Genomic DNA, 24,805 nt, shown 5'->3' with positions numbered 1-24,805 from the left:
AGAGAAATGCTGTTTTTATTTTTGTTTAACAAATGAGGAAACTGAGGCACAGGGAAGTTAGGTAACTTGCCCAAGGTTATTCAGACAGGAACTGGCAGAATCAGAATTTAATATCAAGTTTCCAGAGCCTATATTCTAAATCAGAGACCAAAGATGCATCTGAGTGTCAAGTTACAGAGGCCTAATGCAGAAATGGTGATGCTTGACAAGATTCGAGTATTTGGAGACAGAAACCTGAGGTACTTCTGAATCTATCAAATGACGCTTAACCACACCAAAGCATAGGATTTACATGTCCAATCAGTTACTTCTTTCTGCTAATAACATTCAGGTGAATTTCAAAGTAATCATGTCAGGCTTTCAAAAGGAAAAAAAGTATTTGCAGGGAAGTAATTCTGAACCCATAAGCTAATCTGGCAGCATGTTATACCAACCACAGCCCATGCTCACTCTGAATATCCTAGCAGCTTCAGTTCCAGCATTAATGGGGAGAGGCACCTAGGTCGGCTATGGGTTATCAGCCCCTGGAGTGATACTGCACAGCTCTACAGGCAACTTCCTCCCAATAGGATGTGTTAAATGCTGAGCAGATTTCTATTCAAATAACAAAACTTTTTTTTTTTTTTTTTTTTTTTTGAGATGGAGTCTTGCTCCGTCACCCAGGCTGGAGTGCAGTGGTGCCATCTCAGCTCACTGCAACCTCCACCTCCCGAGTTCAAGCCATTCTTCTGCCTCAGCCTCCCAAGTAGCTGGGACTACAGGCGCGTGCCACCACACCCGGCTAATTTTTATATTTTTTTAGTAGAGACAGGGTTTCACCATATTGGCCAGGCTGGTCTTGAACTCCTGACATCGTGATCCGCCCACCTCGGCCTCCCAAAGTGCTGGGATTACAGGCGTGAGCCAACGTGACTGGCCTAAAATAACTTTTAAGTAATCCTGACCAAACCTGACATACTTTAGAGTAGCCCAGAGAAAAATCACAAACAAAAGATACTCAAATCCCTGACAAACAAAGAAAAAGAATATGGTTAAAAAATAATGATTGGGGAAGAAATCAGATAAGGATCCACAAAGACAAACATTTCCGGGTACTGAGAGAAAAGACGGTGCCACTGAAAAGCAAAGACATTCTCACTGGCACAATCACTATGTGATCCATGATTAGCAATCACCTGACGAACTAGCTTGTGCATCAAATTCCTTTTCTTGTTACCACGGACACGGAGTGAGGGACTCCTTCCAATGACTATCTCACCTGTCCTTGGCAATGGCAAAAAGATCATCTTCTTCGTCTTCCTCAAAGAGACTGGTCTTTTTCACAGCCTTGGCCTCCTGGCTCTGGAGGGTCCCAGAATCCCTGGGTTCTCCTTCAGACCTGCTGTCAGATGCTGAGTGGGTCTGTGAAGCATTCCACTGGTCCTTAAAACATAAAATATATATTAAAACTCCAGTGTGGGCCAGGGAAGCCAAAAGACTGGACGCCCCTGTTCTAGAACCTTGGCTGTCTTTCTTCTGCATGTCTTTTTGCTCCAAGCTTTAGGTAATGTTTTTATTTTCCCTGAACCACTATAATACTCTAGTAGGAGCAACTACACTGATGTCTGGCTGTTGCTACAGGGGGAACAATATATATTAAAACTCCAGGCCACGCGCAGTGGCTCATACCTATAATCCCAGCACTTTGGGAGGCCGAGGCAGGCAAATCACGAGATCAGCAGATCAAGACCATCCTTGCTAACACGGTGAAACCCCGTCTCTACTAAAAATACAAGAAAATTAGCCAGGCGTGGTGGCGGGAGCCTGTAGTCCCAGCTACTTGGGAGGCTGAGGCAGGAGAATGGAGTAAACCCAGGAGGCAGAGCTTGCAGTGAACGGAGATCGTGCCACTGCACTCCAGCCTGGGGGACAGAGCGAGACTCTGTCTCAAAAAAAGAAAAAAAAGTCCAATGGCAATTTAGATTATAAAACATGGGGAGTAAAATCAAACTTATATTTGTTAAACTAAGTTGTATTTAAACTAAGTATTAAACTTAGTGCATCAGTCTTGAAGAAAGCTCATGCTTAAGACTTTTCTTTGAACTCAAATCTAGACAGCTGGGCTCTCTGACCTCACAGAGCTTCCCATGATTTCCTCCTCCAACACCTGCCACGATGTCTCTTCCCACTGTGGTTCTGCACTGTATTACAACAAGCAACTTGTCTATTTCAGGGAATCAACATTAATTACAGAGGCTATAAGAAGGAAGCCAAATGTAAAAATACCAAGAACTCAAGAACTTCCAACTCCAGAGAAGAATATTTTAATTTTAAAAATCCTAAAGCAGATTGAAAAAAAAAAGTGTAAAAACTCACGCAACACACATGTGAACAAGACACAATGAAAAACTGCTAGTAATCCTTTTACCACAAGTCTGAATGTGGCCTTTAGAAAGCATTTAAGGAAATTCTACTTGACTATGCTCACACCCCTTCAAATCAAAGAACTCCCAAGCACTTGCATAAGTGCTCTATCTCTGGAGTCTAGAGGCTTGCAAATCAAACTGGAGTCCACCAGCCAGCAGCAGATTATGCAGAATTTCAGGCCCGCCCCTATTTTCTGAATCAGAACCTGCATTTCACAGGGTGCCTGGGTGATTTCCTAAACATGAAGGTTTGAGAAGTGCTCCTCAATGTTTAGCAGTGACTAAACGCTGAAATCCACTAGAGAGCATCACAAAACTCCAATGACAAGGCTGTACCCCAACCAGATTAATTCAGAATCTCTGGAGCTGGGATCCACTGTCAGCACTCGTTAGGTCTTCTCTTTCTTTTTTTTTTTTTTTTTTTTTTTTTCCTTTTTTGAGACAGAGTCTTGCTCTGTGGCCCGGGCTGGAGTGCAGTGGCGTGGTCTCGGCTCACTGCAACCTCTGCCTCCAGGGTTCAAGTGATTCTCTTGCCTCAGCCTCCTGAGTAGCTGGGATTACAGGCAAGCACCACCACACCCAGATAATTTTTGTATTTTTTAGTAGAGACAGAGTTTCGCCATGTTGGCCAGGCTGGTCTCAAACTCCTAATCTCAGGTGATCTGCCCACCTCTGCCTCCCAGAGTGCTGGGATTACAGGTGTGAGCCACTGTGCCCGGCCTGTCAGCACTCTTTTAAGTTCCCCATGGATCCCAATGAGCAGCCGAAGTTGACAGTCTTTGTTCTAGGACAAGCTTGTCCAACCTGTGGCCCATGGGCCACACACAGCCCAGTATGGCTTTGAATGCGGCCCACCACAAATCTGTAAACTTTCTTAAAACATTATGGGATTTATGCACGAACCTTTTTATTTTTTTAGTTCGTCAGTTATTGTTAGTGTTAGTGCACTTTATGTGTGACCCAAGACAATTCTTCTTCTTCCAGTGTGGGTCAGGGAAGCCAAAAGACTGGACGCCCCTGTTCTAGAACCTTGGCTGTCTTTCTTCTGCATGTCTTTTTGCTCCAGGCTTTAGGTAATGTTTTTATTTTCCCCGAACCACTATAATACTCTAGTAGGAGCAACTACACTGATGTCTGGCTGTTGCTACAGGGGGAACAATCACTGACAATGTTTAAAAGAAAAAAACTGGATAATCTATCATAAATTCATACATTTGAGTAGAAAACACAAATTATATATGCTTGGGAGTTCCTTGATGTGAAGGCATGAGCATAGCTGGGTGGGAATTCCTTAAACGCTTTCTAAAGGCCAGACTCAGACTTTTGTAGTAAAAGGATTACTAGCAGTTTTTCGTTGTGTCTTGTTCACATGTGTGTTGCATAAGCTTTTTTTTGAGACGGAGTTTCGCTCGTTGCCCAGGCTGGAGTGCAATGGCGTGATCTCCGTTCACGACAACCTCCATCTCCTGGGTTCAAGTGATTCTCCTGCCTCAGCCTCCTGAGTAGTTGGGATTACAGGCATGCGCCACCACAACCTGCTAATTTTGTTGTATTTTTAATAGAGACAAGGTTTCTCCATGTTGGTTAGGCTGGTCTCGAACTCCCAACCTCAAGTGATCTGCCTGCCTCAGACTCTCAAAGTGCTGGGATTACAGATGTGAGCCACCACGCCCAGCCGCATAAGGTTTTAATACATTTTTTTTGCAATCTGCTTCAGAATTTTCAAATTGCTTTCAGTAAGAACATGAACATATCTATGACTTATATATCCACTTCACCCCCTCCTAACTTGCCTACAATGTTAAAAAAAAAGAGGAATTATTATAACACAGGAAGATGTTTAATACTCAGGATTTTTTATATCATCATATTTAAAGTCTTTTTCTGCACAGCTAAATCTGATTCCCTGCTACTAAATCTGATTGAGTTAGCAACTAAACTAACTGATTTGGTAGTATCTATCCAGATCACAAACAGAAATATTGCTAAGACTCCCTCAAAAAGGAGTTTAACCTCAATAGGTAACTCCTCCTACCTATAGTTCTAAATTAATGAAACACAGTAGTCATTTAACAAGATACTAGTATATATGGCCATTGGGGTATTCGGGACATGCTACTTCAAAATATGACACCTTGGCATTTGAGAAAACAGAAGCAGAAAGGTCTCCCTGACCTTTCCCTGGCCCTTCTCCTCTGAAGCAGGACATAGAAGAATCCTCTAACCCTCTCTGGAGTAGGTCATAAGACCTTCATTCCAGTCCTCCCTATTCCCAGAGGAAAGGAGCCTCCTTATTTGTAAAGATGCAGAGAATGATCTGACCATGCAGGCCTTGCTGAGCTCCCCCAGCTGATTCCCATCAGGTCACACCCCTTTCATCTAATCGTGCTCCTACAAAACTGTCCACTTCTTCATCAGACAGCATCAAACTGACACAGGATTTCCTGTTTCTCTTGAGTTTTTCTTTCTGAAGGCTCCTGTGTCTGGTAAAACTTATCTTACGTAAACTTGCACACTTTTCTCTGGTTAATCTGTCATTTGTTCTAAGGGACTCGACCATGAACCTAGCGATGGCTGAGAAATCATTTCCCCCCTAGCCGGCCTAACTCATTTGAAGGAGCATACACTATCGTGTGGGAGTCACACTTATTCCTAACCATTTTGAAGAGATTCATCTTTAAATTAATATATTACATTAAATGTCTTCCTTCAGAAAAGACAATCTTGTGAACATCACCTTTGGTGACTGAACATCACGAGATATAAAACAGGTAGAAAAAGACCTGGGATGGCTTTAGCTCTTAAATCCCATGAAATAATCCCCTCTTCTTTAGCAGAAACCTCAGCTCACCTCCTCATCACTGCTGAACAACAGGGCAGATGCTTTCTTTTTGGAGAGCTCGGAGGCTTTTGCTTTCTCTTCTCTCTGAGCTTGTAGAGACAATGTCTGCTTCTTAGCAGCTGTACCCCCAAAAAGATTATCCTAGAAAAGCAAATGGCAGAAAGGAAGACAACTTTATAATCAGACAACATAGGATGTCCTCCTATATCAAACTGTTAGGAAGTAAGTCTCCAGTCAGGTATACAAATAACAACTCTGGCGGGGAAAAACCGCAAAATGCTAGTAAATCCCAAACTACAGCCTTTTCTCACTGCACCCATAGAAGGGAAAGAGGTTACCATAGAACTCAAAGGCAGAACAGCTGTGAATAAGCAGGAGAACAACATGCGAATGAGATCATGAAGTACAAGGAGAAACTGAGCCCCATCCAGTCGCCCTGTGGGCAAGTGCCTCTCTGCTCATTGCAGGGGGTTACAGCCTGCAATGGGCACGGGAGCCCCCGCAGCAGCCAGAAACTCACACTGTCGTCTCCACGAATGAGAAACCAGAACAATGGCTCAAAGGAGAGAACTGGGGGTCTGTCTCCACTCCTTTACAGGTCAGAAAGACATACACCTGGGATGGAGGGAAGGCATGACTTGTGTTTCTCATTAGTTTCAAAGAGATTATACAAAGTGGAGAAATAGTTTACTAAATAAAATTGCTGGTGTACTAAGTTTAATGGCATTTGTAAATTCTTCTGTGGTCAAGCACTCCCCAAAAGTTATATTTATTAAGGTGCTTTTATTCAGGGAAGGGGAACAAAAGCATCAGAGGGCCTGAGTCTGAGTTAGGATGGACAAACTCTTAACAGCAGGTGAACAGCCCTGGAATGTGAAGATGGATGAAGGGAGTGTCTTCCTGGATGAAGTCTCCTTTAAGGAGAGTGTGGTAATGTAGGACAGGCCAGGAGAATAATGAGCTGGTGTCCACTGGGGATGCTAATGACAGAGCTCACATTCACTATGCACTTATTATGTGCCGGCACTCTGCAAGAGCTTCACACTAGTAGTTACAGCTGCCACAATGACCCTACTCACTGTTAAGCCACATGAGCTTAAGGAAGGTTAAGTTACTTGCCCCAGGTCCCTGGTTTGCAAGTGGTGGAGCAGGGATATGAACCCAGGGGTCTGATGGCAAAGCCTATGAGCTCACCACCGCCCAGTACTGCATAAGAGTTAAGGTTTGGGTTGTCTTCTCTCTTATTTCTCTTCCCCACTGTGCTCTCTCCAGCCAGGATGGGAAACAAAGGCAATGGTCAGGACATGGCTGCCTTCTCCTTTGTATCTCCACTTGATCCAAAACATTCTTGTAGGTCATTGGGTATATGTTGATCCATCCTCTAGACTAAAGTACAGCTGACCCTGAATGACACAGGTTTGAGGTGCACAGGTCCACTTCTACACAAATGTTTTCTCAGTAATATGTTGAAAATTTTTTTGGACATTTGCAACAATTTGAAAAATCTTGCAGACACATCATGTGGCCTAGAAATATCATAAAAAAAATAAGGAAAAGCTAGATATGTCAGGAATACAAAAATATATAAATAGATACTATACTATTTATATGTTAATCACCTGTTTATGTTATCCATGAGGCTTCTGGTTAACAGTAAGGTATCAGTAGATAAGTTTTTGGGAAGTAAGAAGTTATATATGGATTTTTCACTGCAATGTGGAAGTCAAAATAACCTCCACACTGTTAAAGGGTCAATTGTATTTCTCAAAGGCAGATTTCTAAAAATAAAACCTGTAGATTTCACTCCATAAGAACTGTGTCAAGAGGCCAGGCACAGTGGCTCATACCTGTAATCCTAGCACTTAGGGAGGCCGAGGCAGGCGGATCACCTGAGATCAGGAGTTCGAAACTAGCCTGGCCAACATGGTGAAACCCTGTCTCTACCAACAATACAAAAATTAGCCGGGAGTGGTGGTGCGTACCTGTAGTCCCAGCTACTTGGGAGGTCGAGGCAGGAGAATCACCTGAACCCGGCTGCAGTGAGCCAAGATCGCATCACTGCACTCCAGCCTGAGTGACAGAGAAAGTCTCCAACTCGGAAAAAAAAAAAAAAAAAAAAAGAACTGCGTCAAGAATCTAATGTCTTCTCCATTGCACAGCTAGGAAAATATAAGGAAGAAGTCACTGAAATAAAAACAGAAATATTTTTGTTATATAAACTTCAGGTAGCCTGACTGCTTCCTTACCACCTTTTGCTAGTATATGAGCCTCTGGGTAGAAAGTTACATCAACAACCATTTTCTCCTAATCTAAATTATCTAGTGTTACAATAACAATGTTTACCTCTTCATCTTCATCATCAAACAGGGAAACCGACGTGGGGAGCTTGCCAGGCAGCAGAGACGCACCTTTTAACTTACTCGCACTTTGAGAAGAAAACAAATCCTGTTGGATTGAAATTAAAGTTGCTGGTTAACAGGAATATCAGTTTTTAAAATATCAGGTCGGTATAAAACACAAGTGACTCAGACATGACAGCTGCCATGTGTCTAGGCTTCTTTCCTGAGAGGGAAGGTGGCTCAGACAGAGTCCTTAAAGGGATAGGCCTCAGGGTCTGTGCAGGGTGTGTGCAGTGGTGCTAAGGAGGAGGAGAGCTACAGGATCTGGTGGCCTCGCAGAGCCCAGGGGCTTCTGTATTCCCACCTGAATGACAGAAGGCAGGAATAAGTTTTTGAATCAATTTCCTACACCATGCTAAAAAAATAAATATATAAGCATGGCTTCCCACTACTGTCTAAAGAATCAGAGATTAGACAGGGTCAATAAAGAAACAGGAGCTAGATTCCCAAATTAATGGAGCTACAACTGTTTTATTTAGTAACACCCTTCTCTCCTAAGATTATGACTGACTTCTTTTTCTTTTTTTTGAGGCGGAGTCTCGCTCTGTTGCCCAGGCTGCAGTGCAGTGGTGCAATATCGGCTCACTGAAAGCTCTGCCTCCGGGATTCACGCCATTCTCCTGCCTCTGCCTCCTGAGTAGCTGAGACTACAGGCGCCTGCCACCACGCCCAGCTAATTTTTTTGTATTTTTAGTAGAGAGGGGGTTTCACCATGTTAGCCAGGATGGTCTCGATCTCCTGACCTTGTGATCCGCCCGCCTCGGCTTCCCCAAGTGCTGGGATTACAGGCTTGAGCCACCACACCCGGCCGACTTATTTCTTTTAAATAAATACAAATTAAACTTTATTTTTAAATGTTTGCTAGTCTACTTAGCTTAACTATAGGTATATGATGTTGCAAACCAGGATAAGACCTGATAGATTCTAAAGAAACTTTCAGCTCAGTGCTGTGGCTCATGTCTATAATCCCAGCATTTTGGGAGGCTGGGGCAGGCAGATCACCTGAGGTCAGGAGTTCAAGACCAGCCTATATTAATTTTGTAAAAATACCAGATTAGCCAGGTGTGTTGGTGGGTGCCTGTAATCTCAGCTACTCAGGAGGCTGTGGCAGGAGAATTGCTTGAACCCGGAAGGCGGAGGTTGCAGTGAGCCAAGATCCCACCATTGCACTCCAGCCTAGGCAAAAAGAATAAAATTTCATCTCAAAAAAGCTGAAAAATAAAAAAATCAAGAAACTTTCAAAATGTTATAAAACATCAGCTTATCCTGCAAAGAAAGACCTGCAAGTTGACCTACATGAAGTAGAAACATAAAATGGGACATCTATTCCCTTGGGAAGATAAACTTCAATACATAAGATCCGAACAATTATATAGGACAAGAAGATATTTCTAAGACCTCTTTGGACAGTTTTTTTTTTTTTTTAAATTATGGGGTCGCTGTCTACTCCTAAATATAGACCTAATGAGTTCACTAAGTGAGATCTCCTCCACACAGTGTTTTTCCCCTGTGCTCCCCGGAGTCCCATGGGTTTATTTAGATAGAAGAGGCCACGTGGGGGATACCAGGCATCCCGTGCCCCTCCTGCATGTTACACAATAGCAAGAGAAAGGGTTCTGCTATTCTAAGAAAATGAAAGTAAACCAAAGCAAAGAACAAAAACAAATGTCAACATCACAGTTTCGGACCCTTAACTGATACATTTCTTGGTACTGCAAGAAAAGACACTTCCATTACCTCAAATATGTTCCCCCAAAATGACTTCACAGGGCAAGCTTCAGCCTCACACTTGAGATATAGAGAAAGGAGTCAGGACGCATTCCTTCGGGTCCAAAGCTTTAACTCTTACTTAGACTGCCTTAGTTTTACTTCTCCTTGCCTCAGAATCTGAACAATATCCAATAAAAACATTCACTCTATGATGACACACATGGGGCAAAGCCTTTGGTAGCGTTTTCACACAAGTCTGAGAGTTCATTTACACTCCCACCATCAAGAAGGGGAGCCTACAGCCTCTCCCCATAAACCTGGATGGGCCATTGTGACCATCTTGACCAACAAATGAAGCAAAAGGAACATCGTTGACTTCCAAGGCTGGAACACAGAAGGCGACATGGCCTCCACCGGGCTCTCTCTGAGGACTCTCCCCTACAGCCCTGAGCCAGCATGTAAGAGGACTGGCTTCCCTGACTACATGCTGGGAGCCACACAGGGCTAGTGAGAGATGTCCCAGGGGCCCCAGTGCCCAGGTACCAGACATATGAATAAGGTGATCCTCAGCCCAGCCACCTTCAGACACAAGAGATCCTCAGTGACAATGGCCTAGCTAAGCCCAGTCAACCTCTCGAACTGTGAGACAACAAAACTATGGGTGTTATGAACCACTAGGTTTTGGAGTTACTTGTTTCATAGCAACAAATAACCAGAACACCTCGTAAGTCACTGAAATTGCTCACATTTGGTTTTCTTGTCTAATCAACAATTACTGGATGGCTTACAACATGCCAAGCACTAGTATTAAGGACAGGGTGTTAGGGATACAAACAGGGAATTAAAAGTCCTGCCCTCGTGGCACGTACTTTAGTGGGAAGTAGAGACAATGAATAAGTAAATATACACTGTCCCTGGCAACAGGTGCTGTGGTAAACAGTGAAATAGGAAGGAGGACCAGGAGCACAGGGTGGTATGTGCTAGCAGGCTTCCTGTTGTGTGTATTTCATCAGCGAGGCCTCACAGAGAAATCGAAGAGTGAGGAAGCAAGCTGGATTCTAGGAACAGCATTCCTCAGAATGGCAGGGGCCGGTGCAAAGACCCCGAGGTGCAGGTGTGGGTGACACAGGGGATCCATGACATGAGGATAAGATGGTGGAGGCCCATCATGCTGTTTCTCAGGGGTCAGGGTTGTGACTTAACTGCACTTTGGTTAATTCCCATGTTTTGTACACTCGCCTTCAGTGATAGCCTCAAAGGTATTCTTTACATCAAGGGCAATCACTATACTTCCAAAGGGTTCCATGTTCATCCTTGCTGTGAGTGCAAAGCCCAACCACGACAGCCTAACCTAGAGCTCACAGTTTCTTGAAATACATGTAAGTTTCTGCCATGTCCACATATTTTTCTGTAAAAGGGGCTTATTATTTCCCATTACATTCTCATACAGTTCTATGATCTCCTAAAAGGCTAACTTAAAATTGGATCTAAGACGACCTAGGCCTGAGAGACTCAGGAAAAGCAGTGAAATTCTGAGAGGTGGTTCTAAGGTGACTGGAGGGACCAAAGCAACCTGTGAACCAGGGTCCCACAGGCTGTTAGTGGTCTCAGTCTCGACAAGACAGATGGCTATGCCAGAACCCATCTGCTACAGCATTAAGCCACGGTCTAGTTAGTGAAAATGTGAATAAAGGAAGTAGCATGGTGACCTCCACTCTGGTGCAAGCTCCTCATCACATCATGAGCCCATGAACAGTTTAAAATCTGAGCATCCTAAAGAGACAGGATTTTCATCCCAGGAAATGTAAATACAGTCCAACCCAAAAGTGAAAAGTATTGTAAACATATTGCTTTCTAAAGCCCCTGTGCTCTCAAGAGATTATTTTTTATTCATTTATTTATTTTGAGATGAAGTCTCGCTCTGTCGCCCAGGCTGGAGTGCAATGGTGTGATCTCGGTTCATTGCAACTTCTGCCTCCCGGGTTCAAGTGAATCTCCTATCTCAGCCTCCTGAGTAACTGGGATTACAGGCTCACACCACCATACCCGGCTAATTTTTGTCTTTTTAAGACAGACAGGGTTTCATCATGTTGGCCAGCCTGGTCTCCAACTCCTGACCTCAGGTATCCGCCTGCCTTGGCCTACCAAAGTGCTGGGATTACAGGCATGAACCACCGCTCCTGGCCTCTAGAGATAATTTTTAAAGAACTGGAGTACTTAACAAAAAGTCTTATAACTCTATTGAGAAAAACCTGATTCAAAAATAGTTTCTATGTCATATCTATAGACTAATACCCACAACTAAGCAAAAGAATTCCATACCTCAGAGTCCTCCTCATCTGAAAATAAGCCTTTTTGAGTCTTTGTTTCTGATGAGGGCTTGAGATTTTTGCTGGAAGATAAGGTAACCTTTGTCGGCGGGGGGGCGGGGAAGAAAAAGAAAAATTAAGCATTAACACGTAAGATACCCAGAAAAGAGGGTTTACTCAATCAATCTAGAAAACACACGGAGTCTCTGCTGTGATAGGCAACAAACCAAAGGGGCTGTTAAGAGAACAGCAAGACAAACAGAGGACACATCTGGTGTATCAGGGAGCAGGACACACAGTCTGGGTCAATGGGTGCACAGATGGGACATATGCAATGAGAGAGAGCATGGAAAGACAGGCTGCCTGAGGGGCCTGACAGGTTCTGAATGCTGGGCCTTAGGTGGTCGGCAGGAGAAAGTCAGGGTTTCACAGCCAGGACATGACACGATGAGACAAACTGTAGAAAGAGGAGGGACCAGCTGTACAGGACAGCAGTGAAAGGTCAAGCAGTCAGAAGGGCTTAAAGACTGCTGGGGACACACACACTGGCCAAATGCAGGTCAATCTGAGCATCAAAAAGAATGATGGTTTGGCCAACATGGGCAAAACCCGTCTCCACAAAAAATTAGCCGGGCATGGTGGCGCACGCATATAGTCCCAGCTACTTGGTAGGTTGAGGCTGGAGAATCGCTTGAACCCAGGAGGTTGAGGCTGCAGTGAGCTGTGATTGCACCACTATACTCCAGCCTGGGCAACAGAGCAAGACCCTGTCTCACAAAAAAAAAAAAAAAAGAAGAAGAATGATGGTAATGGATTATCATCTACACTGAAGAATGAATACATGATCCCAAAGCAATACTAAAAATCGGGGAAGGAGAGGGAGAGAAAGAACTTCATTCAGAAGAATGCCAACTAATAAGAAATATAGAATTAAAAAAATAGTGGTTTATGCCCACTAACAGATTAACTGAGTCAAGAAAAGATCATCAGTGGATTTTCAAAACACTGAGTAAAAGGCTGGGAGAGAACAGGTATTCACACTGTGTTCAACTATCACTTTAGAGATCAACTTAGCAATGGCAAAAGAGAACAGGGTACCTTTCCAATGAAGCAGTGTGGTGGGCACCCTAACAACCAAGTGACAAACGTGTCTGAATGAGGCAGACAGTGGACCTGATGTGTCTTGGGAGGTGATCCAACTGGAAGTGCACAACCCTGCCTGCTTGTATTCTTGCCAAAACTTCTCACCCTGAATCTATTCATAGGAAAATAATCAAGCAAACTCACGAGACACATTCTACAAGACAAGTGGCTGGATATTAAAAAAAAAAAGATGTGGGAGGTGTTGCTCTAGATTAAGGAGACCAAAGAGACATGACAACCAAATGCAATGCAGACACACTGTCCGAATCCTGAGTTTCTTAGAATAAAAAAAAATCAAAACATAAAAAAAACTATAAAGCAGGGGTCCCCAACCCTGGGCTGCAGACCAGTCCATGGCCTGTTAGGAGCCGGGCCGCACAGCAGGAGGTGAGGTGAGCAGCAAGCATTACTGCCTGAGCTCCTCCTCCTGTCAGATCAGTGGCAGCATCAGATTCTCATAGGAGGGCAAACGCTATTGTGAACTGTGCAAGCGAGGGATCTAGATTGCAGGTTGCACTCTCCTTATGTCCCTAATGCCAAAAAGGTTGGGGATCACTGCTGTAAATGGCATTTTGGGGACAAGAGAGGAAATTACCATATAAACTATATGCGAGATAATTTTAAATCTGTATTCTATTTGTTGGGGTGATTTTACAAAGACATTCTGGGGCAACTGGAGCAATTCTAATACAGACTAGATATTAGATTCTACTATAGAATTACTGTTAGTCTCACAGCTGTTGATAATGGCATTGTGCTTATATGGAAGTCTTTTCAAGAGAGGCTTAATGAAATATTTAGGGGTAGAATGTCACAATGACTACATGGAAACAGTTCCATGCAGCAAACAGTTCAAACAACTTACATACAAATAGTTCAGGAAAACAATAGATATGTAACAAGGTTTACATCCATAAAGTGTTTGCCAAAACCCTAAGAACTGATCAATCTGGGTGGCAGTTATTTGGATGTTCACTGCAATGTTCTTTCCACTTTCTGTTTGAAGTTCTTCAATATGAACGTGAAAGGGAACAGTACTTCCCTCTGGGTTCCGGATGAATTATTAAAATGCTGCAGATCAATGCTCCTGCATTAAGCCTTCCCTCCTGCTCACCTTTTTTTCTGCTCTTGCTTTATTTTCATCTGTCTGACTCACAGTGGCTTCTGGCAATGCTACGGCTTTTTCTTTGAACAGATCTCCTTCTTCGTCACCAAAGATATCGGCAGTGGATTGGACTTTGCCTTTAAAAAACACCAAGGCATAAAATGACACTAACATCAAACATCCTATCACAAAATTCACAGATTAAAAAATTCTTCCCTCCCAAAGAATAAACATAAAAAGTTATGTTGTTTCTTGATTAGTTATAAAGAAATAGTAAGTGGAACTATACTCTTCCCTTGGAATTTTTCACAGTGCATAGTAGCAGTTCAGTTGAAAGACAGAACAGATAGTTTATCCACGTGGCTGACATGCTTATCCAAGCAGCCATCTCCTGTGCTTAGAGTAGCTTGGACTGGCTTACAAGGTGAAGAGAGATCTAGAGGAAGAAAGATCATTTAAGAGGGCCACCAAGTCAATCATCTAAGGAATCTGAGAAATGAAGGCTTGGCTCCTGCTTTAAAAAAAATCAAACTGTACAAAAGCAGATAAAAGCAAATAATGAAATCTCCTCATAATTCCACCAGTCTACTCAAACAAGATGAACATTGGGAACAGTTCAGCATACATGCTTCTAATTCCCCCAAAGGATGTACTAATGAATTAACACTAGTTATTTACAAATAAGGCTATAAATAAGAAGATAATTTGAACAATATGTCTTACCATTTGTGTTTTCCACTCAATGTACCTACAAAATCTTCCCAAGTCAACAAGCGTAGACCCCTTTCTTTTTAACTGTCACAGAAAAGTCCACCGAATAGAAGGGCCATAGCTTACTCTACTGATAAGTATTTGGGTGGTTTCCAACCTTTCATCACCACGAGCACTGCTGTACCGAATAGGGCATGTGTTGCTGAAATGAGGTCACTGACTCATGAATGTCTGAAGAGACTAGGAGTTGTCAAAGAAAGCAGCATCAATTTACTAGTGATTCTCAATCAGTTCTCAAAGATATCCACTAAGTAAGAGCCCTGTGGAGCTACAAAAAGCACTACTACCTTCATTCATGTCATCTTCACCGAGACCTGTGTGCATTCTGCATCCGTTTGCACTCTTTCTAGATTAACTAGGCTATCGTTTTCCCTCACACTTCGGCTTCCATCCTTACTTTCTACACCTAACACTGGAAGAGAGTGAGTCCAGACAGCCGGCTTCTAAATGCATACTAGATCCATCCATTCCTATGCCATCCTTTTTTATTTTTTAAAGTTGCTGAAAATCATGTGCACCTTAGGGATCTAGGGATCTACCTTTCTTTTCTGGAAGAGCAGTCAATAGATCTAAGTCTTGCTATTCGAAGTGTGATCTACAGACCATGAAGCTTGCTGGAAATGTAAATTCTCAGGCCCCACCCTGGACCTACTGAATCGGAATCTTCATTTTGACAAAAGCCCCTGGAAGATTCATCTGCACATTTAAAAACAAATGATTTATGGGAATGACTTCAGGACATAGGACTTACATTTAAGAGGAAAAGAGAGGAGAATGCCAAAGTGGCCAAGGGGATGAAAACTCCATCATCTGAGGAAAGACCAAGGCCACCTGAGCTTTTTGGCAGAGAAATGAGAAGCTGGGAAATAAATGGCCGGCACACAACCCGCTGCTCATGTAATTGACTAAGGTCGGCTGGAAGAAAGGATGATTAAAACTTTACAACACCAAAGGTCAGAACTGGAAATTGCAAGCAAAAATTATACAGAAAAGGATTTCAGCTCTCTATAAGGAAAATAATCATAGTAATTAGCTTACAGAGCAGAAAAGATTGGGTCATAAAACAGACCTCCCAGGCACCACACCTATGTAAGTACAGACACAACAACTCAATGACAGGAATGCTGGAGAAGGGATTCTGGCACTGTAAGAGATACAGAACTAGGTGAGCTTATCTTCCATTTAGGCAACATTCTTTTTCTGGCTGAAGTCCTAGAAACGGAGGCAGGAACACATACCTGTTTTAGAAGGTTTGCTGTGGGGTGCCGAGAAAAAGTCGTCATCATCATCACCATCATCATCATCAAACAGGCCAGTGGGAGGGGGAACATAGGGGCTTTTCCTTGGAGTGGGCTGCTCAGGCTTCTGTGGCTCCTTCAGTGATGGAACGGAGGCAGCACCAAACACATCCGTGTCTCCTGTGGGTGGAGAGACAAGACAGCCACAGCTGTGAGCCAGTGTGGGCCTGTTGAATTTACAGAAAAAAATTATCACCCACCAAAAACTTTTCATTTCAGTTAATCCACAAAATGCATTAAGAGGGCCCAATAGCCTCCATCCATTACTGCTACAGAACATCTCACAACGGAGAATCACCAGGTCACTCAAACACAAAAAAGTCCAAGGCCACTGAGCTCTAGGAGAATAAGAGCTAATATCAGTAAATGAGCTCTTTCTATAAGCTGCTCAAAGCCCTTTGAAGCTCCCAGGTACTTCCTCATCTCCAGCCAGGCTTTAGAAGACGATAATTTTGAAATGGAAAAAACAGTATTTGTGTAGTTTTTAGAAAACAAACCTAAGTTATGTTACCTAAAAATAGAGAAACAGCTCCTGCTAGGATTTTCTTTCCAGGTTTGGATGATGAAGACTCTAGAATGAGAAAGCAAGGGGTAACCATTTTACAAGGGAAATAACTTTCCTTGCTATTTTCTTCCTGAAATACGTGCAATGTAACACACAGCTAGTACCAGACCTTTTGAAACCACTTTTTCCTGAACAAGCCATTTTAAAATTCTTTAGTATTTTCTTCTCTACCGATGTCAGGACTTTTTTTTTGGGATTAACACAATCTGAGCTGTGACTCCAATGGAAGAGCATGCTGACCGTCATCAAGCCACAGCAGTGGGTCAGCTGGGGGACACCAAGGGAGGAGGTGAGCACAGCAGAGGCAGGGACAGCATGACCGGGGCTCCCCCAAACAGTTCCACCTCTACCCATTCCAGTTGGATGAGAATGAACGAGTGAAAAAGAACCGCAAAAACATGTGAGTCATCAGTAAAAAAATAAAGACATAAGAGCAAAGGGGGAAACCAAGCAAGTCACTGATGCCAAAACATGGACAGCAGAAAGCAGAGGAGAGCCAGGCTAGCAGCCCGCACAGCATGCACAAGGAGCGGCCTCCAAGGCCCAGCTCTGATGCCTGTGCCCGGGAGACTTGGCACTTAGAATCACTAATTCCCAAGTCCCAAGAACTACCACAAACCTATGGAGTAACATTTGTAGGTTAAAAAATATATTTATATTTGTGTTTTTTAAAAACTGCACCAATTGGACAGGTGCAGTGGCTCATGCCTATATTCCTAGCATTTTGCCAGGTCTAGGCGGGTGATCACTTGAGGATAGGAGTTTAAGACCAGCCTGTCCAACCGTCCAACATGGTGAAACCCTGTCTCTACTAAAAATACAAAAACAAAAAACAAAAAACAAAAAAACCTGCACAGATGATTTTAATGCACACTGGGTTGGGGAATTACTGGTCTCCAACTTATATACAGAATGTTAAAAATGTTTCTTTAAATTAAACTTCATTCAATGAAAACCATCCTCAACATTGCTCTAGGGTACTTTTCTTGTTTGACTTTTTATGAGTTCTCTCCTAACAAAGAGGCAAGACTGTGGTATGGGTTTACAGATGGTACTGTGTTTTCCAAGACATGAATTAGTGAAGATGAATTACTTTCAACTGGACCACAGTAAAAACAATAGCTTCCTGCTTAACACAGAAACAAGGCTTGGGAACAACCTCAGGGTTCCATCTCCTAGTGAGAAAGACAGTTTTGGAACTCTGCACACCGAGACGCAGCTGCCCAGCCCCAGCTCACCCTCCTTAACAGAGGCTCCAGCTTGCCGATCCTGGAGGGCTTCCGTGAAGAGGTCACTCTGGTTGAAATAAGGTATATGACAAAGAATTCAAAAAACCAGGAGAAAGCATAGCTGCATTTGAGGATTTCTAAGGAAAAATAACCTACAAGATTTAAAGCTACATATTTACTACTCTGCCAGAAAATCAGTTGCAAAGTGATAACTATGGCAAAATGAGATCCTAAAATAATTTAGGCCTGTCCAGGAATTAAAAACAAACGTGGAAGACAACAGATAAGGCAAGAAACAATCACCTAGTAAATTATTCACATTAACACGTGCACATCTTCTCCTCACCTAACAAAGCATAGAAGGATATGGCATTTCTCACTCTGTGATTCTTAGTTCAAAATGTCCCAAAATATGAAAATAGAAGCAACTTCCAACTGAGAAACTGTTTTTCCCCCACTAAATAAGCAAAGCCTATTTCTTCCCTGTGGACCCCTGACACAGCTAGCTGCAGGGAGTGTTGCTGGGTGACATGGACTCACCTCCTCGTCCTCATCATCAAAGAGCCCCTTGCCCCCACTGAACAGGCCGCCTCCAGAGCCAAATGGCGAGAAGTCCTCGTCGGTCAGCTTGGGGGGTGCGAATAAGTTATCCTCTTCATCTAGCAAACAGAAAGCAATGTTTTGCAGGGAGTATTAAAGATGGGTCCAGAACTCAAATTCCCGGGTTGGCATCTGCTGTGTCTCCAAACTGGCATGGAGTTTATCTGACACTATTTAACAAAGTGTGAGGCAGTCTGATGAATTTCACACTAACCCCCTGGCACAGTCCACTGACACCCTCAAAAGACTCTCTGGGCCTCCACTCTCAAGTCTGTCCACGTCTGCGGCAAACAGCATTCATTCTCTAGGCCAGCACCCTGGATATAGATTTACTCTGAAGCAAGCATTCGGGTCAGATGCCACATTCAAGACCCATTCCCCAACCAATCTGGGGGAAGGAAGGGCAGAATAAACAAAGGGATCTGCAAACTGACACAGGGACAAGTCTAATGTAATGGACATGGCTGTTTGCAGGAAAAGGCCTGGTGTATCCTTTATTGAAAACAAATGCTAGAGATTCCTAAGTTTCTATACTTCTAAGAATTCTAGGAAGACAAGAAATGATTGCTGTAAAATCTAATAAATCAAATCTCTACAGGAATTTTTACTCCACACCCACATATCCTCCCAGCACCCCAAAACATGCCTTCCAAGGCTTCTGTTTGTTTTTGGGACGGAGTCTCGCACCATCACCCGGGCTGGAATGCAGTGGCATGATCAAGGCTCACTGCAATCTCTGCCTCCCGGGTTCAAGTGATTCTCCTGCCTCAGCCTCCCAAGTAGCTGGGACAACAGGCACCCACCACCATGCCAAGCTGATTTTTTGTATTTTTAGTAGAAATGGGGTTTCACTATGTTGGCCAGGCTGGTCTTAAACTCCTGACCTCGTGATCCGCCCGCCTCGGCCTCGGCCTCCCAAAGCGCTGGGATTACAGGTGTGAGCCACCACGCCCAGCCCAGAGGCTTTAGAAAAGTAAATGGAGACAGACCCATTTGTCAGAGGGAAAACAGCATGTAAAGCAGTACTTCATGAATTATGTAAGCAACATTCCTTAGTCAACAGGCTCCTAAAATAACAGAATTGAGGGAAAAGGCCCACCGTCTGAAGGAGTTCTCCTTTCCTTCTTCTCTTTGAGTGTCTTCCGAGGTTTTGCTTCTCCTGAGGGTAAGGCTTGAAGAACAGTTCACGGTTTTAATAGTACTAAGTCCTCCCTCAGTATACACATCCTAGTTCTTTCCACGTCTGTCATCCTCATAACTCACAGCTAAGAGCAAGACATCTGCCTTTCATCTCAGCTGCACCAGAGCACTGAACCCCCTGGCCCTGCCCACAGTGGGCACTCAAGAGTCTCTTTGTAAGGCAGAAGGCTTCTGCTTTCATCCCAGGCTCATGTGCATAACAGGATTGTATTTGTTGAAAGAATTATTGTGTTATCTTTCTACCCTGTTATAACTAGAATATGCTATATAGCACATTCTTATGTGTTCAAAATATAGGAGTAAATATTCAGCCAGGAATTCTTAAGCTGTTGCCCATGGTTCTCTGGAGTTTCCATTAATCCCCTGAAATTATATGTAAAGGGTTATCTACATGTGTACATGTACGTTTTTCTTGTGGGTCCACAGTGTTCAGTTATCTAAAGGAGCCCATTAACCAAAAAAGGAATAAGCGCTACAATTTAAATTATATGTAGCAATTACTAATAAATATATGCAGTAATTACTAATAAAAAGAGAAATCCGCCTTTGGTGAAGCCAGCAGAGGGCCCTGCACTACCCCTCCCCTACTCCCCGTCAATGAGGCTGGGGCTCACTTGTCAGCTCCTCGTCCACTCGGCCCACGGCATCCCCCTTGATGCGGGCAGCCAGCTCATCTGCAAACGATGTAGGTCTGCTTCTTTTCTACAGCAGGAGAAATCAAAAGAATCGGTTTTTTGTAACAAACTAGTACACTTCACTTTGGACACCTAACAACATTATGTATACAAGAGCAAAGAAATTGAACTGAGGAGAAAACTGAGTTTAATTAAATGAATTTAAACATATGTACCCTATACAGCTCACCCAAGGAATAGGACTCATAAAATGTTCCTTCAAAGGGAGCTGCCCTTTATTTCCTTATTTTTTTTAATACTTGACTTTAATACTTAAAAATCTAAATACGAAAATAAGAAAAAGGTGCATGGGTGGAGAGACAGGAGCACTATGGTCTTCAAACTCTGGAACTAGACATATTCTGAATGATCTGACTCATAAAATCATAACATCTGGACAAGCAAGTGGTACTTGTGAGGCAATTTGAGATGCTTGCCATTATTTTCCAAAGTGTAAATGAAATGACAAATATGCCAAAATGAGTGTTGTACAAAGTAAGTCACAATAAAAAATAAAACAAGTCATTGGTTCTAAAACCCTGGCAAGTGATAGCAACTACAGCCTTCCTTACAGGTCTAGTATTTTCTTCAATGTCCTCAATATCTTCCTCCTCCTTCTCAGAGTCAGCAAAAAGGTCACAGCCATCATCATCCTCTTCCTCATCACTCACTTGTGTGGTGTGCTAAGAGTATAAAATAGCAAATTAGAACTACTAGTTATTAAGCTAAAGAAGAGATACTGTCAGCCTTTAGGCTCCTCCTTCAAAGAAGTAACAGCTTTTTAAAATAATAATCATAATCATGATGCAGCAAGTTATGAAGCAAAAGATGTGCTGGAAGAAATAATACACAAGATTTACTTTGAATCTAAGAAAAATATATATATAAAAATATATATAAAACATATATATATATATTTATTTTTGAGATGGAATCTTGCTCTGTGGCCCAGGCTGGAGTGCATCAGCACGATCTCGGCTCACTGCAACCTCTGCCTGCCCAGTTCATGCTATTCTCCTGCCTTGGCCTTCCGAGTAGCTGGGATTACACCCATGCACCACCACGCCCAGCAAATTTTTTGTATTTTTAGTAGAGATGGGGTTTCACCATGTTGTCTAGGCTGGTCTTGAACTCCTGACTTCAGGTGATCCAACCACCTCAGCCTCCCAAACTGCTAGGATTACAGGCGTGAGCCACCGAGCCCGGCCTAAAAATGTATCCTTTATAAGAATGTAACAACAAGAATATAAAAAGCAGAATATTAAAATATCAAAAATGGCTGTTACTAGAGAAATATTTTTATTTATTTATTTATTTTTGAGAAGGAGTTTAACTCTTTTTGCCCAGGCTGAAGTGCAATGGGGTGATCTCGGCTCACTGCAACCTCCGCCTCCTAGGTTCAAGCCATTCTCCTGCCTCAGCCCTCTGAGTAGCTAGGATTACAGGCACCCGCCACCACGCCTGGCTAATTTTTATATTTTTGGTAGAGAAGGGGTTTCACCATGTTGGCCAGGCTGGTCTCAAACTCCTGACCTCAGGTGATCCAACCACCTCAGCTTCCCAAAGCGCTGGGATTACATTCTCAAAGCACTGAGATTACAGGCGTGAGCCACCATGCCCAGCCTTTTACTAGAGAAATATAAACATCATCAGCATAGTCTTACCTTAGTAAGAATACTGAGTAATAGTTAAAAGGTAAAAGCTGTAACGACTAGAGAGCCATCCAAGGTAGGTCAAGCAAAAAAGCGCAGAATAACAAATCCAGGATGATACCACGCCCCGCCCCCTCTGCAAACACTACAGCATTTCTATGGAAACAGATGTGTTTATAAAAGCAAAGAAACAGACTTGGAATGACATGCTCCCAGAGCATGATCCCAGTTACCTTGAAGAGTATGCAGAGAAGGAAAGGACTGGAAGGCTCAAACTTAGCCTTATCTGTTAAGTTCTAATTTTTCCAAAGGTACACACTACTATGTATAATTTAAAAAATTTTTTTTCAATGTTTGAATCAATGAACTGTGCCAGGCATGTTACTAAAAGCACTTTATTATCTAATTTAATCCTTACAACTTTGAGGTTAGCTGCAGCACACAAAACCAACCTGTTGCATAAGCTAGTGCTTTTACTCACTATACTGTACTGTTTTTGAAAAACTGTTTGTGGCTGGGCGTGGTGGCTCACGCCTGTAATCCCAACACTTTGGGAAGCTGAGGCAGGCGGATCACCTGAGGTCAGGAGTTCAAGACCAGCCGGGCCAACATGGCGATACCCCATCTCCACTAAAAATACAAAAACTAGCTGGGCATGGTGGCACATGCCTATAATCGCAGCTACTTGGGAGGCTGAGGCATGAGAATCACTTGAACCGACGAGGTGGAGGTTGTAGTGAACCAAGATCGTGCCACTGCACTCCAGCCTGGGTAACAGAGAGAGACTCTGTCTCAAAAAAAAAAAAAAAAAAAAAAAAGGAAAGAAAAACTGTTTGCATTTACAGATCTTAATAGGAAATTCCACAGAAACAAATATCCTATGAAGAAAGACTGATCGTTAAAATTATAAAGATCAACCACATTTATGAATACAACCAGGAAAATACAGTAACAACCAGAAAGTATAAAATCCTTCATTTGATAGTTAAACATTTTTGTGAAAAAAATATTTCCCAGTTAAGAAATTTAAATGCAAATTTTTAACTAAAAGAAATTTAAAATAATCACCCCAGTGATGAGATTGTAGGAAAATCTACATGCATAATACTTAATTTAGAATGTCCACCAGACATTAAGAGTTATTAACATAACTCTATACCACCTTGTTCTGAAGGAACAGTTCACCGAAGCAAAGGATTTCTATATATGACAATATTGGCTGGGCGTGGTGGCTCATACCTGTAATCCCAGTACTCTGGGAGGGCGAAGTGGGCGGTTTGCCTGAGCTCAAGACCAGCCTGGGAAACATGGGAAGACCCTGACTCCACTAAAAATACAAAAAATTAGCCGGGCATGGTGCCACACACCCATAGTCCCAGCTACTCAGGGAGGCTGAGGCATGAGAATCGCTTGAACCCTGTAGGCGGAGATTACATTGAGCTGAGATCACACCACTGCACTCCAGCCTAGGCAACAGAGCGAGACTCTGTCTCAAAAAAAAGAAAAGAAAATATTGAATACATTATTACATCAAAAATACAACTCTAGAAATAAACTCTTTCCCTTATACATTTAGAGACTATGACAGTATCATACTCAGTATGTTTAAAAGTATAGAAGTTTACAATGCAAACTGCAAAGGCTATTTAAAATAAGGAGGCCAGGTATGGTGGCTCACGCCTGTAATCCCAGCATTTTGGGAGGCCAAGGTGGGTGGATTACCTGAGGTCAGGAGCTCGAGACCAGCCTGGCCAACATGGTGAAACCCCATCTCTACTAAAAATACAAAAAAAATTAGCTGAGCATGGTGGTGGGCACCTGTAATGCCAGCTACTCGGGAGGCTGAGGCAGAAGAATTATTTGAACCCAGGAGGCGGAGGTTGCAGTGAGCTGAGATCACGCCATTGCACTCCAGCCTGGACAACAAGAGCAAAACTCCATCTCAAAAAAAAAATAATAATAAATAAGGACACATTTATAAAATGTTAACATAAAATGACAGAAAATGAACGATGCACACTATGAAAAGAATACGCCTTTAGATATTCAAAAATTAAGATAACCGTGCTAAGACAGTAGGGTAAGAAGTTTTCATCTTGTGAATACTCAATAATGTTACTGCTAGATTGTCTCCAATTTTAAAACAGAAGAGGGACTCATGCAAAGTAGTTCAGTTTGGGTAACTGAGTCTTCTTTTAGAGGCTCTGTTTTCCAATTGTGTTTTTCACTTCTTTGAAACTTCTTTTCTAAGAAAAATAAACTATAAAGCAAAATTGGAAAAAATATATACAAAGGAGGTAGTTAGCCTAAATACATGAAATGCTTAAAGGAAAATAAATTGTATACATGAAAAAATCCTCACTTTGTCATAAATCATTCCAAAGTAATTTTAGTATATATACTATGCTTCAATTAAAATGTAAAAACAAAGTCATTTCAATACATGAGCCTTACCCGGTTTTGTTCATTGTCACCGTGATGGGCAAAATCTTCATCTGACTCCTTTATGGGGAAGAAAAGGCTTTGTTGTTAAATGGGCTTTACTTAGAAGCACAGAAATGATTGCAGGTCTAAGTCTCTGGGGCAGGCTGATTCTATGTCAAGTGGAGAAAAAGCTCTGACACTCAGTCTCTTTGTACTGACTACTGGTCACCTTAAGTATCAAGGTGCAGATAAGCTGGGTAGCTGGCAATATTGTGAAGGGTTGTTCCAGTTAACATGTAATTTTTGTGGTTCACTTAAATGCCTCTAACAATTTGTTCACATCACCTGCACTTTCAACTCTTGCCTTTGGATTTAAAGTAAGAGTTGCACATTTAACTAACTAAATTACTGAAAGTCAGTTTGTATTATTTTACATTTTGGACTATACTGTCTCTATTTCCTCTCATTAGGATAACTAC

General features: G+C 42.5%; 1 protein-coding gene across 26 annotated transcripts in view; it reads right to left on the bottom strand.

Annotated features, from left to right (window-relative positions):
* Positions 1–24,805, bottom strand: part of LOC107973302 (WASH complex subunit 2A) — a 65,258-nt gene that overhangs the window by 21,987 nt on the left and 18,466 nt on the right. For 12 of the 26 annotated variants that reach the window (XM_054659567.2, XM_054659568.2, XM_054659584.2 and 9 more), the window contains 13 exons: positions 24,357–24,404; positions 20,823–20,933; positions 20,191–20,278; positions 19,476–19,547; positions 18,317–18,435; positions 17,786–17,843; positions 16,494–16,553; positions 15,923–16,102; positions 13,923–14,050; positions 11,679–11,765; positions 7,591–7,692; positions 5,257–5,388; positions 1,259–1,422 (listed from right to left, as the gene is read on the bottom strand). In XM_054659567.2, coding sequence (XP_054515542.2) covers positions 1,259–1,422; positions 5,257–5,388; positions 7,591–7,692; positions 11,679–11,765; positions 13,923–14,050; positions 15,923–16,102; positions 16,494–16,553; positions 17,786–17,843; positions 18,317–18,435; positions 19,476–19,547; positions 20,191–20,278; positions 20,823–20,933; positions 24,357–24,404 — 1,349 coding nt within the window. Of the gene's footprint in view, positions 1–1,258; positions 1,423–5,256; positions 5,389–7,590; positions 7,693–11,678; positions 11,766–13,922; positions 14,051–15,922; positions 16,103–16,493; positions 16,554–17,785; positions 17,844–18,316; positions 18,436–19,475; positions 19,548–20,190; positions 20,279–20,822; positions 20,934–24,356; positions 24,405–24,805 lie in introns of those variants that run through there. The other 14 variants (XM_054659590.2, XM_054659574.2, XM_054659569.2 and 11 more) reach the window with 4 other exon arrangements.

The sequence above is a fragment of the Pan troglodytes genome, chromosome 8 (genome assembly GCF_028858775.2).
Source record: "Pan troglodytes isolate AG18354 chromosome 8, NHGRI_mPanTro3-v2.0_pri, whole genome shotgun sequence".
In the NCBI taxonomy this organism is placed as follows: domain Eukaryota; kingdom Metazoa; phylum Chordata; class Mammalia; order Primates; family Hominidae; genus Pan; species Pan troglodytes.
This window is presented reverse-complemented; position numbering and strand designations above follow the sequence as displayed.